This window comes from Pipistrellus hanaki (assembly GCF_964339955.1).
Source record: "Pipistrellus hanaki genome assembly, chromosome: 2".
Lineage (NCBI taxonomy): Eukaryota > Metazoa > Chordata > Mammalia > Chiroptera > Vespertilionidae > Pipistrellus > Pipistrellus hanaki.
In genome coordinates, this window is record NC_140504.1 from 124317062 (window position 1) to 124339146 (window position 22085).

At 43.9% G+C, this 22085-nt stretch overlaps 1 protein-coding gene across 4 annotated transcripts in view; it reads left to right on the forward strand.

Moving 5' to 3' along the window:
• JARID2 (jumonji and AT-rich interaction domain containing 2) overlaps positions 1-22085 on the forward strand; it is a 282451-nt gene that overhangs the window by 220873 nt on the left and 39493 nt on the right. For all 4 annotated transcript variants that reach the window (XM_084872717.1, XM_084872716.1, XM_084872715.1 and 1 more), the window contains one exon: positions 8658-8834. In XM_084872717.1, the coding sequence (XP_084728843.1) occupies positions 8658-8834 (177 nt within the window). The remainder of the gene's footprint in view (positions 1-8657; positions 8835-22085) is intronic.

Genomic DNA, 22085 nt, shown 5'->3' on the forward strand with positions numbered 1-22085 from the left:
AATACTCGGATTAGTGCAGATATGTAAACACAGTAGCCAGTCAGTTATTCAGGGATTAAAAGCGTTTGGGATTTTTAACAATCTGTTTAAGGCATCAGAGACCTCTTGGCTAAGTTTGGCAAGGTTCTCCTCCTTCCTACCATGACCTGGATTTCTCAAGGGAGGAGAGGGATCGATAGTGCAGCAGGGCCAATGTTTGCCTGCTTTGAAAGGGGGTCCACATGTCTCTAGCCAGAGACATAATTAGTATATTTCACTGGTACAAGCAGAGAAGAGGGAGAAGGGGGTATGAACCATGTGCTAAATGTAGCAATACACACACCATCACTTGATTTTCTGTCACCAGTCGTGTTATCCTTAATGAGTTCTGTCATCTTCTCTTTGTCCTGACTATGTTTATTAACAGATTAAAAAGCTTAATATAGCAGAGCAATGTCAGGTTAAGTGATTCTGTTATTTACATTTTTCTTTTTATGGGGCCCTGCAAACAAGGTGGATTACCAAGGGGAATTCCTGGACACACACACACACACACACACACACACACACACACACCCCATATAGTACACAGTTCGTTCTTCTGACCTTGGGTGCCACCGTCCTGCATTGCTATATGGAGAGAGTTGGGGTGGGGGGGGAGATGTTCTTTTTAAATATATATATATATATTTTTTATTGATTTTAGAGAGGAAGGGATAGGGAGAGATAGAAACATCAACAATGAGAGAGAATTATTGGCCACTTACCTTCTGCATGCTCCCCACTGGGAATTGAGCCCACAATCTGGGCATGTGTCCTGACTGGTTATCGAACCATGACCTCCTGGTTCATAGGTCGATGCTCAACCGCTGTGCCACAGAGTGGGGGTGGGCGTGGGGTTCTTAGTTAAGAACCACTATTTCAGCCTTTGTAAATAAGTACTTTCTGTTTTGGGACTGTCTGCCTTTGTTTCCCAAGTCTTAGAGACTCTTCAGTGATCAGCTGTCATTCAGTTACTAATTCAGCAAGCTTTTATTCAATCCTTTTTATATGCCAGATACCTAGAAAACAGACTGGAAGCAAGAAAGCAGTATCTTGGGGGGAGGGGAGAATGTAAAGACTAAAAAAAAAAAAAAAAAGAAAGCCATATCAGTGAGATAAGTGAAAGAGAACATAGCAGTAGACACATGCCTTGCCAGCAGGAGGAGGTGGGGCTTGGAAAGAGTCTGGCAGAAGGCCTGCACAGGCATGGATTAGTGTTGGGGTGTATTGCTTAGAGTGCCTCAAGGTAAAACCTGGCAGTTAGATATGTCGGATTCTGAGGGCTAGATAAGATAGCACCACCCAAGGTCTTCAGCTTAGAGGTGACAATGTAACCTTTCTTTAGGGAGTTGATCTGGCAGCTCAGTGGAGAATTGCAGCTGCAGGAATGCCAACCCAATGTGGGGGTATTGTAGGAATGCAGGCAGGAGGCTGCAGCCTCGGCCCAGGTGTCCTCATTTGCATTGTCGGTAGAACACAGCTCTTGTGGAGTGAGACAGGTCCAGATGGCACCTGTGGTAACCCTCCGAGTGCACTTCACTATTTCCCAGTGGGCTTAGGCAGACATATATATCAGAGAGAAGGAGGGTTCAAATTGAAATTTAGAAGGAACAATCTAAAAGACCAGCTGAACAGACCGCAGGTATTAGAAGGGTGGTGTTTTCTCTAAAGACAGTTGCTGACTTGGTGGGCCAGGAGCACATATTTTGATAGAGTACTGGTTTTGGGTGTTGAGTATGATAAATTCTAAGTAGGGCAAATGCAGAAGCCTGGGGTGATTTAGAGGTCACAAAATGAAAGGGGATTAACCTGCTAGAAAGCAATTAAATAATCTCCAATTGCAAGGAACACTGTGGTGCTAATAATGAACTTCCTTGCAAAATGGGAACGTTTTACATTATAGGAGCTCTTCTGGGAGGAAGGCTCAGGGTCAGAGTGGTACACAGCTTTTTTAAATGGATCCTTCTGCATGGCGTTGCATCTTAATTTTTTAGAACAGTTACAATAAAAGTTTGCTCCAGAATGGTGTCTCACTGCCCTGAGGGTTTCAGTGTCCACCCTCTTTTCTTCAAATCAAACTAGCTTTTTCCTCATGTGCTTGCTTTTTCAATAGTGTGTGTTTCTTGGCTGAGTTTTGCTGAGCAAGTGATTTATTCGCCAGGATCGTTTATCAGGCTAGTTAAGAAGAAATATGAAACCATGGGATTCTTAAGTGGAGAGGGGGAGGATGGATCCCTTTTAATTGTACTGAGACCTTGATCAGTTGTTAAGGCTCCAATACATTTTGCTTGGAGGATTGGCCCTGCTCCCCGCCAGCTGGCCTCTGACCAGGCTGTGCCCTCCTCGAATATAAAGCAGCCCCTTCCCTCCCCCCCTTCCCTGCCAGTGGCTGGGGACACAGGCTCCCAGTCATCTCTAGATTTCCACATACTTTATAGAGATTCCCTTAAATTTTCTAGTCCTTCTGAAATCCATGTAGAAAATTCAGGTGAGGAAAATAAACTTTAAGTAAGTATAGTCCTGCTTTGTTTGCTGGCTGCTGAGGCATCGGTATTCTGACAGTGCAAAAATTACTACTCTCTTGTCCCAAATGCAAGATGACCTTTCCCTCGGTATTCCATTTCTGTGTTAGGATTTGTGGACACCGCATGGTGAGGAGAGCACAGCGTTTGATGTTCACAGTGGCTATGTGGTCTTGGTGAAGTTACTTCCTCTCTTGTTCTACTTCTAAACTCAGGGGTGGAAGTGGTGGGAGCTGCAACCATCCTGTCTGCTATGTGGTGTGATCTGTGCATTCATTTGAGATAAAGAGATCTAGAAACCCCATTGTAGCTAATGGGATGTGTATTTGTGTATGTTTTAAGCCCACAATGTGTATAGACAATAATGTGGAAAAGATGATTAGGGTAGTATTCCAGCTTATTCCAGCTGTTAATTAGAAGATGCTTTGTCATGGTGCTGTCCCATCATCAGCACAGGAGTGGCCTTGTTGGGAGGGAAAGTGGTTCTTTCTCATTGCTTTGTCTGTGGTGTTAGAAGCTGTGCCCGGATGTGGGGCATATCCTGAATGTGGGATCAGATAGCCATACTGGGGGTGCATGTGCTTAGGCCTGTGTCCAGGAATGGGACTGAAGAGAGGAGGAATGCAGAGGAAAAGAATGGCCATGCTCTGAGCAGGTTATTACTTCATCCTTCTTTCTACCTTAAAAAGACCTATGTGGCTGAAGGTTTTTAACTCTTCATGTGGCATTACTCCCACACTTACTCCCAAGTTCCAGAATTTGAATTCATTTTGCATTTCCACACCTCTCTAGATTCACCAACGTGCTTACCTTCCCATTTAGGAAAGCAGATAGGAAGCCGACTGCCTCTGTTCTCACCTGCGGAAGGGACAGTTTGAATTTATAGTTATGAGGTTGTTCACTGAAGCCATGTGTGGGCCCACGAATATCACTGAAGTGTGCATTGCCGATGGTGCTTTTGCATATGTTGTCTCCAGCTTTTAGGACCATTGCAGATACTGTGGCTGAAGACATTGTGCTCGTCATTCAGGCAGGTACACTCAGGAGACTGTTGAGCTGACACTTCAGCCTCTTTTGGGTCTCAAATGTGGAGCCTTTTTTTTTTTTTTTTTAAACATAGGTACAGAAAAAGAAAATGCAAACCCAGAATGGGGCTCGCTGCACAGACAGCTCCTTCTTCCACAAGCAATAGGGCTCCCCTTTGTGTTTGGCTTTGGCCTGAAGGGCTGTTTCCCAAGCCCCCTGCTGCATGTATTCCTGGTGGTATCAGAAATTAGCTTAGCTGAACGTTTTAAAATTTTGTTGTGATTTTCATGATTACCCTTTCTTTATGGCAAGTGGTGATAATTTTCTGTTACAATGGAGATAAGTCATGTGAGTCATGAATGGGAATTCCTTTAAAGAAAATAGAAGCCCATTATCTGGATATGGCAGATAATGTGGTGGTGTTTGGAAATAGCTGAAGTTTGGGAAATCCAATGGTAAATTCTACTTCCTTTGTAAGTTGTAAAGGTCTTGTGTGACAGCTGTCCAGCCTTTCAGGGCACTGTGTGTGTAGAGTGGGCAGGGTGAATGGAGACATCTGGTCTGGTCTGTTTGGGTCACTGGTGTCTACAACAGTGGCTGGTACAGACAGACTTGGATTAATAAACTCAGGCAGTTGTTGCTTTTTTCTGTGACTTTCGAGTTTCAATGGTTGGAGCTTTCCTCTCCTTAGGAAATCAGTAAATAACTATGTCTCTCTCACCTTACTCAGTCCCTCCAAGTTGATTTTGAAGTCTTGTTTTTCAGTTTAATATGATAGTAGGGGCTGTGATTACTTCTATTCTCTTTATATATCCTAAAGCTCAATCATTAAAATGCCAACTCGGGGAGCCAGCCCAGACTTTATGAGGTCAAGCTATAGAATCTGACTTCCTAGCTAAATGATGGTGTGCTGGGAATCCCTTTAAGTCTTTCCAAACTAGAGCTGAGCTATGTTTAGCTTGTTAAGATAAAGAACTGACCGGGGAGGGAAGCTAATGGGAAGGAGGGTGTATGTGTACATGATTTATGGAGAAGAATCCAATTTTATAGAAACCACAGCCTAAATTAGCAAAAGCAAGCCTTTGGATTAAGATGATTTCTGTTGTGGTTGTAACATCACAGTTTGATTTTTGTCCAGATGAAAACATTTGGTTTTCACTTCAGTAAATATTGTGGAGACATTGCCAGCTAATTCTGAAAAGTAATGAAATACGGCCTTGGCAAAGCATAGATGCATTCTCCACTCCCGATTCCACTCATCTGATCCAAGTTCAGACTTTTTTCCCCTCACATTTGCTAATGCACTTGAATAATCAGAAGAGAAATCTGCCTGTAATTTTAATAGAAAACTGTACATTTGATACACTTCTATAAAATATTGATTATAAGCCCCCCCCCCCCAACACACACACACACACACACACACACACACACACACACGCAAACAAAATCCTGGAAACATAGCAAGTAGTTCTGTGTGTCAGGCTCTCTCCCTGTCATGCATAAGGCTTGTGTACTTCAGCTCATTCTCAACAGGGACAGTCTCCCCCTGAGAATACCAGGGTGAGACTCAAAATGAGGCCTGCTGAGCCCTTTCTGAGACCCCCCTTATTTTCACAATTTTACTGGTATATTGCAGGAGGTGGTAGGTGAGCCCTGCTGTTGAAAGGAAAGGTTTCTTTTCAGGAAGCATTTTTAAGTTCTCAATTACCTCTCTTCTAGCTCTCTAGTCCGGTTACTTTTATCCCTGTAACTACATTCTCAGTTTCCTGAATGCTAGACCCATAACAAGCTTTTCAGATGTTTGCCTCATCTGACATTTGAAATGAAATTTTCCTAGTAATAAATTTTCTAGAGATGACGTTTACCTCTTATGTGCCAGGATGTATAAGTTGCAAACTATTTTTTAATAACACACATACTTCTATCTTCAGATACCAAATATTAAATTTCTGTTGACTTAACATCAATATGATTATGTAATATGCCCACTCATCCATTCTACAATGAGGAATATGGGATAATTTTCACCTGTGATAAATAGTCCAGATTTCTGTGTGCTGTTAGGATCTTAAAATAGCCTCTCCAATATGTGTGTGTGTGTGTGTAGCGCTCTCTCTCTCTCTCTCTCTCTCTCTCTCTCTCTCTCTCTCTCACTGTGTGTGTGTGTGTGTGTGTGTGTGTGTGTGTGTGTAGCACATTCATCCTCCTCTAAGCTTATTTGTAAATTAGATGATAGAGCTTTTATCTAAGGTAGGAAGAAATAAATGTTTCATATGAATGTTATGACTGGGTTTGGCTTCTCAGATGCTTTCATTTTCTCTTTTATAGTTGAGGTTGTTATATAGTTACTTTCTAGGTATTAGCATATAATAGTCAGTGTTTCTCTGTCGCCTTGATTTTTTTAAATATGAGATGATCTTACTGATTTTGTCTCCCTGAGAAAGATGCTGAGTTTGCAGTGCTGCGGTTTTTCCTGGCCTGGACTGCTAGCTCTGCCTCTCCATTACTTTGCAAATGCACATGCCCGTAGGTTCTTAGAGGGGTTTACAATAGCTTCCTGGTGACAGGGCTTTGGAGTTCTCAGCATCTGAGGATTTAGTCTCTTCCACTTGCTTCAGTTTGGCTACAGGTATGAAGAGCTCCTTCAGGTTCCAGAGACCTGTTCCCGGTGGGAGAAGCCAATAGTCCGTGAGGCTGCTCCTGGTAGGCAGGTTATGGGTTGGGAGGGGCCTCTTGCATGAAACCTGGAAGGAGAATTAACCACACCCGGGGAGAGTGGTGCTCCTGAGTGGCACCTGCCAGGGGTGAGAATGGGTGCCAGCCTAATATTTGAGCCATTAGTAGTCCACTCACCTCCAGCCAAAGTTCATCATTACTGAGCAGTGATCTTTCTCCGCCACTGTCCCTTCTCCCAGGAGTCTTCCTTACCTTCATCATGCTAGCCTCTCCATTACCCATCTGGTTTGACCCTGAGTGTAAGGAATGTGATTGTTGTCTTACGCTGTTCACTTAGCATTTGAGGTTTTTAAATATCCTCTACAGATTCTGTAAGTGGACGTTACTTCCTTCTTTCTCATATGTCCCTGGTGGATTTTACCTGATTCTCTTGGAACAGAATATTTTCATGAGTCTTACTTTCCTCTCTTTTTACATCACTTCCAAATGACCGCAGTTGCAGAATTTATTGTATTTTCTGCTGCAGGGAGAAGGAAGAAGGCGGTGGGAGGCAGGGGTGATGGCTTACTTCCCGACATGCCAAAACCCTGCTTCCCTCCAACAGATGGCAGAGTCAGCTGTGGAAGTTACTGCAGGGTCTGCACGGAAACCTGCTCCTTTTGATACTAACCCAGCTTTCTGATTTCAGCCATCGGGCAGTGCATTTGAGGTAGAGTGTAGTAAGGCTCTTCAGGAGAAATTAAACATGGATATTTTGATCTGGAAGGAATTATTAAATCTATCCTCTCTCATTTTACCATAGAGAGAAATTTAACTGCTGAGTTCATAACTTCCAAGTGTTAAAGTTCCCACTGTGTCTTTCTGATAGCATGTAGCCTATATTGTTTATGTCATGTTACATGCTAGTATGAGTTGCAGCCTGTGGTTGAATTTTTATATTTTTCCACTCTAAACTCCATATATATAATTTTTTAATCGATTTTTTAATAGAGAGCTATAAACATCGATGAGAAAGAAACATCGATCAGCCGCCTCTTGCACATCCCCTACTGGGGATGTGCCCGCAACCAAGGTACATGCCCTTGACCGGAATTGAACCTGGGACCTTTCAGTCCGCAGGCCGATGTTCTATCCACTGAGCCAAACCTGTTTTGGCTAAACTCCTTCTGAGTAAATGACAAAAGTTCCTTCTGCTTTTTCATAAGTACTTATAAAGGTAGATTTAGGAAAGAAGGATGCAGCAGTATTGACGTACCTATAAGTGGAGAGTCCTGACTGAAAGCTCTGATTGGGAAGCTGGGATGGGTGACATCCCATTTTCTTAGTCATCGTCAGTCTTGTACTAATTGTGAAACCACGTAGAACAAGAAAGAACATGTTGTTCCAGTGAAAATATAGCTAACTCTTATTTGATTAAGTGATTTCCCCCAAAGTCAGTTTTATAAAACTTCTGTTGAAAATTTGCAATTTGGGGGGAGGGATGGATTGTGGCAAAGTATTGGAAATGGCTTCTGTTAAACTGTATCCAATTCTGTTATCCACTGAGGTCCTTCTCTCCCCCTCCCCCTATAAATTCTTTGGGGGTTTCATTTTCACCCAATGGTGAGACCCTCATCACTTTTGGGGGTTTGAATATTGGAAGGTCATCACTGCAGCAAAGGGAAGGGGACTGGAGGCATTTATTTTATAGCATTTCTGCAGATGGGTGTTTGTTTGGTTTGCCATTCCAGTCCCGGCTGCTGCTGACCCATTCCCATCTTCTGTTGGAGCATACAGTACTGAATTTGGACAGGAATTGTTTTTACTATTACAATTGCGGTGTAAGATCTCCGTTTGGGAAGGAGAGCAAGTTGGTTACTTATATCTTTATTGATGTGATCAGATTGTTAGCTCATTCACAGTAAAGCTGGCAAGAGAGGAAATGAATCTCACATATTTAATTTACTACTTTTTCTGCTACTTGTTAGTAGCTCTCCCAGAAACATTTTATGAGAAAGAAGATTGAAGTTATTGTGGGCCAAACGCCAGAATAATCTCTTGTCCTTAACACTGTGATCAGATGATTTTATTTTATTTTATTTTATTTTATTTTATTTTTCTTGCTCAATTCAATCTTTGGTGGTCTTTCCCCCTCCCTGAACTATTCAGATGAAATTTAAAAATTTTATTTTCTTATGTTTGGTGATATAGCTCCTGCTGGGGTAGTTTTGCTTGAAACCTGTTGAAAGGTCGCAGATGGAGGATATTTCCTGGAGGTTATTTGAAAAACAAATAAAAAAATGGCAGAGAGGAATACTTTGTTTTGTCTGCTCAGTCATGAAGATTTAGGTGTGCAATTTAGTAGGTTCTCCTTCTGGAAGGTTGAGCATCCAGTCCTGTGCTGATGTGCCTCTTTCTTAAACCTCCCAGGTTCTCCTGCGCTGCCCAACAGCATGGTATATTTTGGAAGCTCTCAGGACGAGGAGGATGTCGAGGAGGAAGATGATGAGACAGAAGATGTCAAGACAGCCACCAACAATGCTTCATCTTCATGCCAGTCAACCCCCAGGAAAGGAAAAACCCACAAGCACGTCCACAATGGGCACGGTAGGATCAGTGTGGATTTTGAGTTAAAAAAAAATAAAAAAAATAAAAAATAAAAAAATAAAAATAAAGCCCTGACCCCGGTGTGGATGAGTTGGGTGAATGCCCCGCGCACCAAAAGTAACCAGTTGGATTCCTGGTCAGAGCACATGCTGTGGTTTTGGCCTTGATCCCCAGAAGGCGGCAGTTGATCATTGTTTCTCACATCATTGTTTTTTTCCCTCTCACTTCCTCTCTCTTTCTCAAATCAATGGATAGAGAACTGAATTAGCCTGGGGCAAGGGAAAGAAAGTAAAAAAATCAGATTGAAGCAATGACAGTGGGGTAGGAGATCTGATGGCTGTTTTCTCTTGAGCTCCTATTTGGAACTCTGCTAGATATTGCCGTTCATGTAGGACTCAGAGACTCTGGGAGGCAGGGAGCATTGTGTACAATTGGTAGAAAGTCACTGCTGCCATTAGAGATTGAAGGAAAGAAAGAAACATTTCTCATTTTTCTCCACGCTATGCACGGTGCACCGGGTATTTTTCTGGACTCAATGAGAAATAGAGGTTCAAGACAGGCATAGCTTAGACACGCTGGGAACCTGTCTGCCTCTCATTGTGGTTGGACTTCTCTACTTTGTCAATTTAGTGATTGTTTGTCTTTCTCACTTCTTGCTTTTGCTTGTTTTTTAAATGGTCTATAAACATGGTAAAGATGAGACTCACATCTTAAAGATTTAGAATTTAGTTGGGGTGATGTGGTTAATAATCCCAGAGCATAAATTAAAAAAAAAATAAAAATGGTGACTTCTTTTTAACCTTTTAGGAAAAAATTTTGGTTGTGTTTAATAATTTTTTGTTTTTGATTTGAGGGCGAGAAAGAAACAATCAATTTGTTGTTCCACTTTTTAATGCATTTGTTGGATGATTCTGTTTTTTAAAATATTTAAAAAATAATAGTTTATTGATTTTCACAGAAGGAAGGGAGGAGAGAAAGAAACATTGATCTGCTGCTACCTCTTGCACGCCCCCCTACTGGGGATCAAGCCCACAACCCAGACATGTGACCTTGACCTTAAATCGAACAGGCAGCCTCCTGGTGCATGGGATGATGCCCAACTAAGCCACAGCAGTCTTGACTTATACAGTATGTGCCCTGACTGGGAATCAAACCCTCGACCTTGGCGTATGGGGACAATGCTCTAATCAATTGAGCTACCTGGCCATGGTCAGGATAAAGTTTTTATCTGAGTATGGTCACCAAGTTATCTTGATAGTTGAAAGAGCTGTATACGTGATTTGGAATGCAGGTATAGGTGTAGAGATGACCCGCGAAAGTCCACATAAACTGGAGAATGTGGAATATTAATCTAGTTGTGGAATGGTGGCACATTGACCCATTAGTTTGAGGGTCCACTTTGGGGTAACGGAACCACAGAGTAGCGTTGAGAACATGCGCCCTGCTAGACAGGAGGAAGAATTCAGATATAGAGAATAGGGAGCTATTGATGATTTTAGATGTGGCAGTAAGATGAAACAGATCAGGGTCAGAATGATTCCTCCAGCAGCAGGGTTTAGTCTGAAGGGAAAGGAGAGAAGACGAGAGTTCAAGGATTCCATCCAGGAAACAGCCTCTGAGAGCCTTGACTGGAGAACATAAAGCAATGCAGAAGAGTGCAAGGGGCATTTTGAAGTAGAAATGGTCAGCTTTTCATAACTGTCTGAAGAGGCAGGGTTGAAGGTAATAGAACGGGAATTAGGGAGGGAGTTGATTTAGAGGTACTTAGTTAAGAACTTTATTACCTTTTGAGCTTGTGGTGATGGTGAAAGACAGAAGAACTACAGGGAACAGGTGGGATTTATTATTGTGGAGCTGTTGGCTGAAGCTGTCAGGATGGATGAGCTTCCTGAGATAGAATGAAGCAAGAGGGAGACTTGTAGGGTTTTTTAAAAAAGAAAATATTGAGAACGTATTTAATCTTTTAAAAATAGAAAATCTTGAGAAAATATTTAATCTTGTAGTTTTACTTTTTTTGTTTAATGTGAATCAAGAGTAGTAGATATGAACAAAAACAGGAAGTTAGACTCCTGTCTGTCTGTGTCCATGTAGTAGATATATATTTCATCAGTACTGTATCAGAGTTGGCCTGTGTGATGTTACCTCTCATTCGCTGCCTGTGGTTGGGCTGCTGAACCCCCAGTCAGTGGTAATCAGGTGGAGCAGTCCCCTGTGTGTACAGTTTCATTTAGGTCCTCAACTCCCTTCGTTTTACAGATTATTTGAGCTGCTGGTTGATTAGACAATTTTCTCTTAGATTTAACTTCCAGTGTCAAAATTTACGATCTTTTGTATGTGTGTATATTCTTTTTTTGACTTGTGTTTTTGCATGAGCTGCGGGTTTATGATGTGAAGAGGCAGTGAGTTTCTGCAAGGAAATCACAGGGAATTACGTGAAGGTGGTGAGATGAGAGTGAAGTGAATTCTCACTAAGGCAAGTGGAGAACAATTTTACATTGACCACTGTCATTGTCATAAATAGAGAACAAACATTGGCAGAGGTTACCATAACAGCCAGAAGTTGTGGGTTTTGTTTATTTGTTTTGTGTTGCTTTTTCCTTTGCTTTTGCTGAGTCCGATTTCTTTGTAGATGTAGAGCAGAACTCCTTAAAATTTCTTGTTATGGAATTTTAAATAAAAGGCTAATAGGCAAAGTGTCCCCTTGGGAGTTCTACGAGGAGAATGGAAGTTTGATCACTCACTATGACGTGCGCTGACCATTACGGGGTGGCATGAAACATGGAGTGCATCAGTGACACATTGCAACCTCCCGCTGGCTACCTGGGGACAGGGGTGACGGGGATGGAGGTGCAGTGAGAATGCGGGGTGTCTGCCGAGCTCACTCTAACCCCCCTTTTCTCTCCCCCCATCCCCCCACCACTCCGGGACACCAGGGCTCACAAACCGGGGAAGCCCTCAAGCTCAGGTGCTGGGCAGCTGTGAGGAGCCTGGGCCTCAGCTGCCAAGACCGCAGGGGCGGGTCGGGCTCCCTGTGGGTTTGCACAGGAGCCGGTCTATGAGGCCAGCCAGGAGAGAGCGTGCTACCTGCTTGGGTTCTGTGCAGTGCTACTGGGAGCCCAGTGTGCCCTGGTCCGCAGCTTCCAGCTGCACTCAAACTGCATCTCCGTGTGGGGACTCAGGTGCCTTGACTTAGGTGGAGGGGGGTGTGTGGAGGCCCTGGGGCCCAGGTGCAGCCCAGGCCCAGAGGTCAGATGGGACCTGTCCTTCTACACCAGATGTCACACCAGGTGCAGCCCAGGCCCAGAGGTCAGATGGGACCTGTCCTTCTACACCAGATGCCTGATCGCTGGCCAGGCCTAGGAAAAGCACTCGTGCCCAAATTTTGTGCACGGGGCCTCTAATGAGTTATCAAACAGGATGTTTGTTTAAATGTGATGTATGATGACATAATGAAACAGGTAACTGCTAGAGGGTTCACTTGTGATGGGAAGTTCTCAGTGGAAGTTCAGAAGGGGTTTACCTGGCGTTGGACCAGTACCTTTATCTTTAAAGAAAGTGGATAGATGGTAGGTGATTTTGTATATGAGAAACATGTTAGACCCAGGCTTACCCAGGATCTGCCCTTGTTGGTTCTGTCTGGGGTTCAGAAGAGGCTGCCTTCCTGTTTAGAAAATTGAACCTTTTTCTCAGTTTCTGAGGGCACCTGCTGAGCTTCAAGCTTGGTTAGATTTGCAAGGTGCTGATGCCTAATTGCCTCCTAATGATTTGGGCTGGTGTCAGAAAGCGCCTGAGTCATGCACGTGAGCAGTTGGACTTGCCACTGCCCAGAATGCATTAGAAAGCCCAGAGTGTGACACTGGTAACATCAGGTGACCCATGATGCTCTTGTCCTGCATCTTGTGCTGCTTCTACCCCTCACTGCCATTCTCTTATTTGAGGGGATGCCTGATGAGCGTTGGAACCGTTCTTGAGATGAAAGTGAGTTCTCTGCTTGTGAGGAAAGAAAAGGTGGGGCCCAGTTTGTGAATGAGATAAGGGCTGGGCTCTTCCTTTCCCTGCCATGCCTTATTTTCCAAAAAGGAAAACCTAGAGACAGATCATCTGCATTTCCTTTTGATTTCTGATCTAGGTGAAGAATGTGCAAGTGTTAAAGTAGATTTTGTAAGAATAACCTGGATGAAGGTATAATAATTGTGTGATGTCAAGCAGGGCCTCAAAATTGTTGACTCTTCACACAGGAAAGTGCAGAGCAAACTGCTGTTGCTGTTTTGTGTTTCTCTGTAATGGTATTTCTCTTGGTGTTTTTCCCTACTTTGTATGCCAGGGATGTTGAGTCATGTCAGGAAGTTTAGCAACATCTGTATTCTCTCTCAGGAGGATCTCTTCACTGAAATGTGGGGAACGAAAATGCACAGAGTCCAGCTGTGGTGGTTCAGTGGTTGAACCAGGGAGGTCATGGTTCGATTCCCAGGCAGGGCACATGCCCAGATTGTGGTCTCAGTCCCCAGAGGAGCCCATTCAGGGGGCAGCCAATCAGTGATTCGCTCTCTTCATTGTTATTTCTATCTCTCCCTTCCTCTCTGAAATTAAAAAAAAAAAAAAAATCTGTCTATAATAAAGAGGTGATATGCAAATTGACCATCATTCCCTTGTATCAGATGGCTGCCACAAGATGGCCAGCAGGGGAGGGCAGTTAACAACAACCAGGCTGGCAGGGGAGGGTAGTTGGATGCAATTGGTCTGTCATGGGAGCAGTTAGGCGTCAATCAGGAAGGTAGGGGGGTGATTAGGCTGGCAGGCAGAAGTGGTTAGGGCCAATCAGGCAGGCAGGCAGTCCGGATTGTGAGTGGGATATCCTACTGGCAGTTGGACATCCCCCAAGGGGTCCTAGATTAGAAAGGGTGCAGGCTAGGCTGAGGGACCCCTCTCCCTCAAGGCATGAATTTTGTGCATCGGGCCTCTATTAGATCAATATCTATCTATCTATAAAACCATGTATATTTATATATATATAAAAAGCTAGCAATCATAACAACCATAATGACCGGTTGCTATGATGCCCACTGTAGCCAGCGAACCCACCCAATCGGGATGGGGCTGGTTGGTCAATCTCATGGCCCCTCCCACCTGCCTGCCTATCCCTGATTGGACTCTCCTACCCCGATCAAGAGCGGGCCTATGGCCAAACACCTCTCCTTTCCCCTGGATCAGCCCAGTCCCCAGTCAGCCCACCCCACCACCATAGACCTGCAGCTCCTACCCCCTGGCCAGTTCACCCCTGCTCGCAACCCCTCTCACCCCAATAGGGGGAGGAGCTGGGTGGCCAACTCTTGTGGCCACCACCTGTGGCCATCCACTCCTGATTGCACTCCCCACCCCAGTAGGGGGTGGGGCTGGCCAGCCCACCTCCTGCAGCCCCTCCCCCTGTCTGGCATACCCCTGGTGGGCACCCCCCACCCTAATTGGCCTGCAGCCCCTCCCCCCTGGCCGACCCTACCCTTGATTGCCCCCTCCCCCCCGCCCTCCCCCCGCCCACCAAATAGGGGGCAGGGCTAGCCCTCCAAACTCCTGCAGTTCTTCCCCCTGCTTGGCCCCACTCCAGATCGGCCCCCCACCCTTTCCCCCTCAGAGACAGGGCTGGCAGGTCAATCATCCACAGCCTCTCCCTATAGCTGGCCCTACCCCAGTTGGTCCCCCACCCCCAATAGGAGGTGGGGCCTGCCAGCCAATGGCCCAGGGAGGGCCGCTTCCCCAGCTGGCCTGGCCCTGATGGGGCCCTGGTTAGGATGGACCAGCCAACCTTCTGACATCTTCTCCTCCCGATAGACCCAGTCCCGATCTGCCCCGAATGGGGCCGCGCCAGCCGGACCCCACCCATGCATGAATTTCATGTACTGGACTACTTGTGTTTGTTTGTGTGTGTGTGTGTGTGTGTGTGTGTGTGTGTGTGTGTGTGTGAAATGAAATGCACAGAAAACAAAATATGGAAAACAAAACTATTACTGGGCAGCTCTGGCTAGAAACCCTGATTGGACCACATTTCTGGGAGAACAGTTTTATGTATGCTGTGTAATCTGAAGACACTAGAGACCACACTGCTGATTGTTTCTCACTTTATCTTGTTTGTCCGCAAAACTTGAAGCCTAGTGAAGCAGCAGGGGTTTCCTTCAGAGCAGAAGCCAGGAGCAAGCACTCTCCAGCTCACCCTGTATCCTGCCTACAGTCAGTATCTCGTGGGCCTCTCTGTTACAGTACTCCTCTTCCTTGGCTAGAAGCCTGACTCAGTAGTCTCCTCTAAGAGACTGCTGGCCCCAGCCAGGTGTTGAATTTTGCAAACATTACATAGGCATACTAATGGAAATGGACTTGTTTATTAAAATTCATAATCTAAAGTGATAAGGACAGCATCACCTGGCCTTTAAGCCTTGGGTTCACACTTAGATGTTGTTTTTGTTGTTGTTGTTTTGTTTGTTTATTTTTAAACACAATGCTTTTAAAAAATATATTTTTATTTTGAATTTCAGAGAGGAAGGGAGAGGGAGAGAGAGATAGAAACAGAATCATTGATTGGCTGCCTCCTGTATGCCCCCTATTGGGCATCGAGCCCACAACCCGGGCATGTGCCCTTGACTGGACTTGAACCCAGGACCCTTTAGTCTCCAGACTGATGCTCTGTCTACGTAGCCAAACCAGGCAGGTCTCACATTTAGATGTTACAGTAAGAAGGCCCCCAGCAATTTCTTTTTTAACAGCTCTTCAAAGTTTTAGAAATACTCATTAATATACAGCGTCTCAGATGATCATAAGGCCAGAGCTCTTAGAGGAAGTAATCATTATCTGGAACAAAACAACACACAAAACACTTTTGTAGTGTATATGTCAGAAGTTGGTATTTGAAATGGCTTAGTTTTTGCAAAGTTCTCATAATTGGTTATTTTTTCCCCGGTACGATAAGTGTGGTAGAGCAGAAGAATTAATACATTTGTTTGGAATGAACTTGGCTTTGTGTTTTTCTCAGTGTTGTCATGTGGTGGGGTGTTTGTCACCCGTTTGCAGAGAGAACTCAGTGAAAGTTCATTGTTCACATAAGCACGTATTGTATATTTTTCAAGTGCTTTTCTGCACTTAGGAAAAATAAAAGTGGTGGCAAAGACCATTGTGCCTTTGTGTGCTCATTTCATTGTGAGCAGGGACATTTCTTCGAAGACTCTTTAAACAACATGCCAATGGATTCCCAACAGGAATGATTTAATTGCTTTTGGATTCACATGGGGGGCCTGTTGTGTGAGGGGCAGAAAGCAATCATTTGGGCTGAGTTGACCACATTTATGCTCTGTGGTGGCCTCCGAGGTGCATCCAGGCCCCTCTCTGGGCGGTGGAGGGGTGGCTGTACAGGACCAAAGTCCCACCATAGCTGCCCAGTGAGATGCTCTCTAGCTGACAGATGCTTTTTTCTTCATTGACATTTTCATGGAATATCCTCTTGTCCTTTCTTTAACCTCTGGCAGCTAGCTCCTTTTTTTTGTTTGTTTTTTGTTGTTGTTGTTTTCCTGTTAAGGTGAGTGAATATTTTCAACAGTTGGAATATGGGCTGGGAGTTTGTTATTAAGAGAACAGTCCATGAAGAGTCAGGTTATAAAGTATCTGTTTCTAACTGCCACCACTTTGTACGTAGGCCACGCAGCATGGTGGTTGAGGGCATGATGCTAGCTCTTGTATTTGCTGCAACCTTGGGCAAGTTTTCTGTGTCTTAATTTTCTTATCTTTGAAGAAGAGATAATAGGAGCCTTTTTCATAAGTTTTTGTGAGAGCTAAATGGGTTAACATACTTGAGAATAGTACATGGCAGTTTGAAAGTGCCTTGCTGGTTATCATTGTCAACACTTCATGTGACTGAGAAGACCAGGAAGCCTACAACAACCTTGGAATTGATAAACAGATTCTGGAAGGTTAGCATGTTTATATGCCTGACACACAGTGAGGGCTGAGTGTATAACATTATGGACCTCACCAAACGGTTTCAAGTGTAGTCCAAGGTCCCCAGTAACATGTCTCCATCTGCAAAATGGGCCTGTCCCCATTTCTTCTCACTTTCCTTAAGCATTTGTTCCACTAGTCCGTGCATATTCCCTCTCTCTCTCTCTCTCTCTCTCTCTCTCTCTCTCTCTCTCTCACACACACACACACACACACACACACACACACACACACACTCACTGACATGCTAGGCTAGGCCATGTGCCTTGCTGGTGGAAAAGAAGCTCCTGGCTCAGATCTGTCTTCCTAACCAGATGTCATTGGGCCAGTTATTCAGTCTCTTTAAGCCTCAGTTTCCCTGTCTGTAAAATGTTGATAATATCAGCTTTTTCCATTAGGGTTAGAGTTGGGGAGAGGAAGAATGGAAAATTGACCATTAATGGCCATAGCATTTTATTTAGAGGTGAGGAAAACCGGTTAAGTTTACAGGATGGTAATAGTTGGGCAGCTCTGTGAATATGCAGGAATTCATTGGGTGTTACATTTTAAGTGGGCATTATAGCTTATCCTATATAATAAAGAACTAATATGCAAATGATAGTCACACCCTTGTGCCCTCGTACTGGTGCCTGAGGATCTGAGGCCACGCCCCCTGCCCCAGCACTGGCGCCATGGGACCTGAGGCCGCGCCCTCTGCCCTGTGAGGCTTGACTGGGGTGGGGCGGCTGGGTCTGTGTCTCACGCTATTTTGATTCACGCGAGGATGGGCAGGGACATGATTCTGGGTCACATGGTGTGCCCCAGACTCTGACAGGAGGGAGATTTTCATATACATTTTACTAATTTTCTTTCCTTGACACTTCTATTATAGAGAAAGGGCCGAAACCGGTTTGGCTCAATGGATAGAGAGTCAGCTTGCTGACTGAAAGGACCCGGGTTCGATTCTGGTCAAGGGCATGTACCTTGGTTGCGGGCATATCCCCAGTAGGGGGTGTGCAAAAGGCAGCTGATCGATGACTCTCTCTCATCGATGTTTTTAACTCTCTATCTCTCTCCCTTCTTCTCTGTACAAAATCAATAAAAATATATTATAGAGAAAGGGCAAATAGCAATATTAAAATATTTCCTCTAATTCCCTTTCAATGTGCACAAATTTTGTGCACCAGGCCACGAGTTAAAGATAAATAAGAGTCTGTTAGGGCTGAGTGAGTGACAGATGCACAGTCCTGACCTGTGGGGAGTACCGGTGCATGGGCACTGGCTACTCCTGTGACTGGGCTCCTGCCCCTGACTTTTTCTTTTAAAAAATAAAATATCCTGGGATTGTAAGAAATTAGTATCGTGTTAGATTCCTAGAGCCTTTAATCAATTTTGTTGTCCATAGTTGGCTGGGATGTTTATATCATGACATAAATTGAGTTGCGGAGCTGTTCAGCAACCTGCTCATTATTTAATATTTTCAGCTTAATTCATCTGGCCTGCCTTAAGTGGAATCTTTAGTCACTTGGGAAGTTGTGTTTTTCCCCAAGACTAAAATGTGCAGGTGGAGTCATCTTTTTCCTGGCTGGAGGGTGGGAGGGACTTGGGTGATAGAATATTGGACTCATGATATTCATTTGGAGAACCTTGAAAATAGTCCCTGTTTCAGTGCAAATATTTCTATATTGATTTTTTAAAAATACTTTTATTAGGAAAATGTCCAATTTTCATTGTATAATTTGCCATGTGTATATCCGGTGCCTTCCAGTTGAACACATTTTTAAGGTGTCTCTCTCTCTTCCTGTGTGCTAAGAATGGTTAGAGTCCTTTTTCACATCCAGACATAGGCCAGAACTATGCACTTCAGATGTGGCTGGCCATCCCCTTGCATACAGGGTTTTATGAAACCCCCATCTACAGACACTTTATTCACCTTTCCTTCTGGAGTTAATGCATGTCCCCCTCTGAGTATAACCCCTAGTTCTGTGCTCTTTGTCTTATTTCTGAGAGTGACAGCATGAGATCCCTTTGCCCACTGCCTGCTGTCCCCAAAGGCCATCTGCCCAGATGCTCTCCCCCCTGGCACTTTGGAGCATGCTGTCCATGCCTTAGAGTCCCTAGATGTTGACACCAGCTGTGGTGCTAGTCACCAGATATCTGTCTTGTCCTTTTCTCAGCTCCTTTTGGGACCAAGTAGGCCAAAAAACCATTTTTCAATGACAAAACCATTTATCCTGGTTTATGGTCTTTCTGTTGCCCTGACCTTTATATTCTCATAAAGGTCACTTGCCCTTTTAAACTTTATTATCAGAAGTTATTAGGAACAGATGTAAGAAACATGTTTAAATGGCACTTCTATCCAACCCTGGTAATTATTTTACATATGTATTCACAATTTTAGATCTGGGATTAGTGGCAACCAAATTCTGATAAGACAAACAAAAAACCTTTCTATGACTTATAGAATATAAGTTCTGACATGAAAAGAAAATTCAATTTGCTTAGAAAATGTTTTGTAATGGATTTTTTTCTTGTTCTATGTATAGTCAAAGAGCTAGGATTTGACTGTGTAGAAATTCAAGAGGGGTTTTGCAAATGCCCTGTACTAGTAAAACAGACACGTGGTGCTGGAATCTGAGGTGCATGAGTTGCTGTGGGTGTTGTCTCTTGCATTTCAGGGAGAGGTTGGTTCTGAGAGTGGGTGAGCTGTGCTGCAAAATCTTAAGGGGGCTCCTGCTTCCTTCCCTGGTTTCACATGTGAATGCAGTCGCTGAGTTAGTGGAGCTGCTTTGCCCAGGGCAGACTGGATTGCATTACTCACACAGGCTGCATGAAAATCTTTGGAACTGCTGGCACAGGTTGGCAGACATTCCGTTGTTTTCAGACAATAGTGACTCAAAGTTGAACTGGCTCCAGGGAGCAAGTGCAGCTTTTGTACAATAACAAGGATTTAATGCCAGCCAATTGATGGAGTCTGTCTTCCCCAAGTCGGACACCTTGTAATGACATGAAGCTTACATTTAAATATCTGGCTCAAGATCAGGAACTTGGAGGGCTTCTCTTTTCCTTTCATTAACACTTTCTTCATTATCTACAACTTGAAGCCTGGTGCATGAAATTCGTGCACTCTGGGGCGGGGTGGGTGTCCTTCAGCCTGGATTGCAAGACAGCGCAGGCCAGGCAGAGGGACCCCACAAATACACAACCTGGGCTGGGGAGGGATGCGGGACGTTTGCTAGCAGGGGAGGAACCCTGGGAGGACTCCAGTGTGTGTCCAGCCCATCTTGCTCAGACCTCAGCAGCAAGCGAACCTATTGGTCAGAGCGTCTTCCCCCAGGTGGTTAGAGCACATCATAGCTAGGAGTTGAGCGACCTTAGCATATAATTAGCATATTATGCTTTGATTGGTTGAATGGCCGACTGGCTGATCTGACACTTAGCATATTAGGCTTTTATTACATAGGATGATTCTCTTTTTGTCCCTTCAATTTGCTTTTGGGGACGGACTGGAAGCAGGTCTTATTTTATGTAATTTTGGGGTTAGTCCTGTCTTTCGGCCTTGTTTATTCTTTCCTTCTTGTCCTGTATCTCTGTGAGCAGACATCTTGGCCTATTTTTTTAAAGAAATCTTTATTGTTCATATCATTACAGGTGTTCCTCCTCCCCTTCCCCCATAGCTCCCCTCCACCTGATTCCCCACCCCACCCCATACCCTTACCTCCCGCCACTGCCTTCATCCATAGGTACCATATAAGATTTTTGTCCAATCTTTTCCTGCACCTATCACACCCCCTTCACCCTGAGAATTGTCAGTTCACTCCCTTTCTATGACCCTGATTCTATTCATCAATCCATTCTGTTCATCACATTTTTTTATTCACTTGATTTTTAGATTCACTTGTTGATAGGTATGTATTTGTTGTCATTTTGTTGTTAATAATTTTCATCTTTTTCTTCTTCCGCTTCTTAAAGAATACCTTTCAGCATTTCATATAATACTGGTTTGGTGGAGATGAACTCTTTTAGTTTTTCTTGTCTGTGAAGCTCTTTATCAGATCTTCAATTCTGAACGATAACTTTGCTAGGTAGAATAATCTTGGTTGTAGGTTCTTGCTATTCATCACTTTGAATATTTCTTGCCACTCCCTTCTGGCCTGCATAGTTTCTGTTGAGAAATCAGCTGACAGTCATATGGGTACTCCCTTGTAGTTAGGTAACTGTTTTTCTCTTGCTGCTTTCAAGATTCTCTCTTTGTCTTTAGCCCTTGGCATTTTAACTATGATATGTCTTGATGTGGTCCTCTTTGGATTCCTTTTGTTTGGAGCACATCCTGGACTTCTAAATCTATTTCTTTCACCAGGTAGGGAAAGTTTTCTGTCATTATTTCTTCTAATAGGTTTTCAGTATTTTGCTCTCTCTCTCTTCTTTTGGCACCCCAATAATTTTTAAGTTGTCCCAGATGCTCCGTGCACTGTCTTCATATTTTTGCTTTTTTGGTTGAGTGTTTTTTGTTTCCTCATATTTCAGATCTTTGGTTTGATTGGGTTCCTTTGATCTACAGTTGAATTTCTATATATTCTTTATTTCAGACAGTGTATGTTAATTTCTGACTGATGAAAAATGCCTTTTTTTTTTTTTTTTGCATTCTCAATAAGGTCATTGAAGGTCTCACTAAGCTGCTTGTAGGTCTCATCAAGTTTCTTGGCAGTTTTTAGAAGATTCTTGAGTAACCTTATTAATGTGGTTTTGAACTCTTATGTCCAGTAGTTTGCTTTCCTCCATTTCTTTCATTCGTGACATGTTTCTTTGTCTCTGCATTTTGCTGCTTCCTTGTGTTGATGGAGTAGTTTTCTGAGGTAGTTGACTTATAGGACCCAGTGGTTCAGCCTCCCCTATCATCTAAAGTGGACACTCTTGGTGCACCCCATTGTGGGCTGAGTGCAAAGTCTTGGTGTAGTTAAGCCTTGATTGCTGTTGGTATACTGGGAGAAATTGACCTCCAGGCCAGTTGACTGTGAGGACCTGCTATGTCTATAATAGAAGGACTGCTGTGCTGGAGACACGCTTATGTGGCAGAACTTGCTTCAGTGGGGCTTTGGTGCTCACTGAGTCTGCCTCTTGAATGTGTCACTTTCGGATGAGTGGTTGAAATCTGGTGTCATCTCCTACTGACTACTAAATACACTAGCTTTTGGATCTCCAATGGGGTGCAGGTCAGCTATTGCCTGAGGCCGCCCAGCAGGAGCTACAGCGAGAACTAAAGTTTTATCCTCTTTGCTTGGAGTTTGGAGGTTT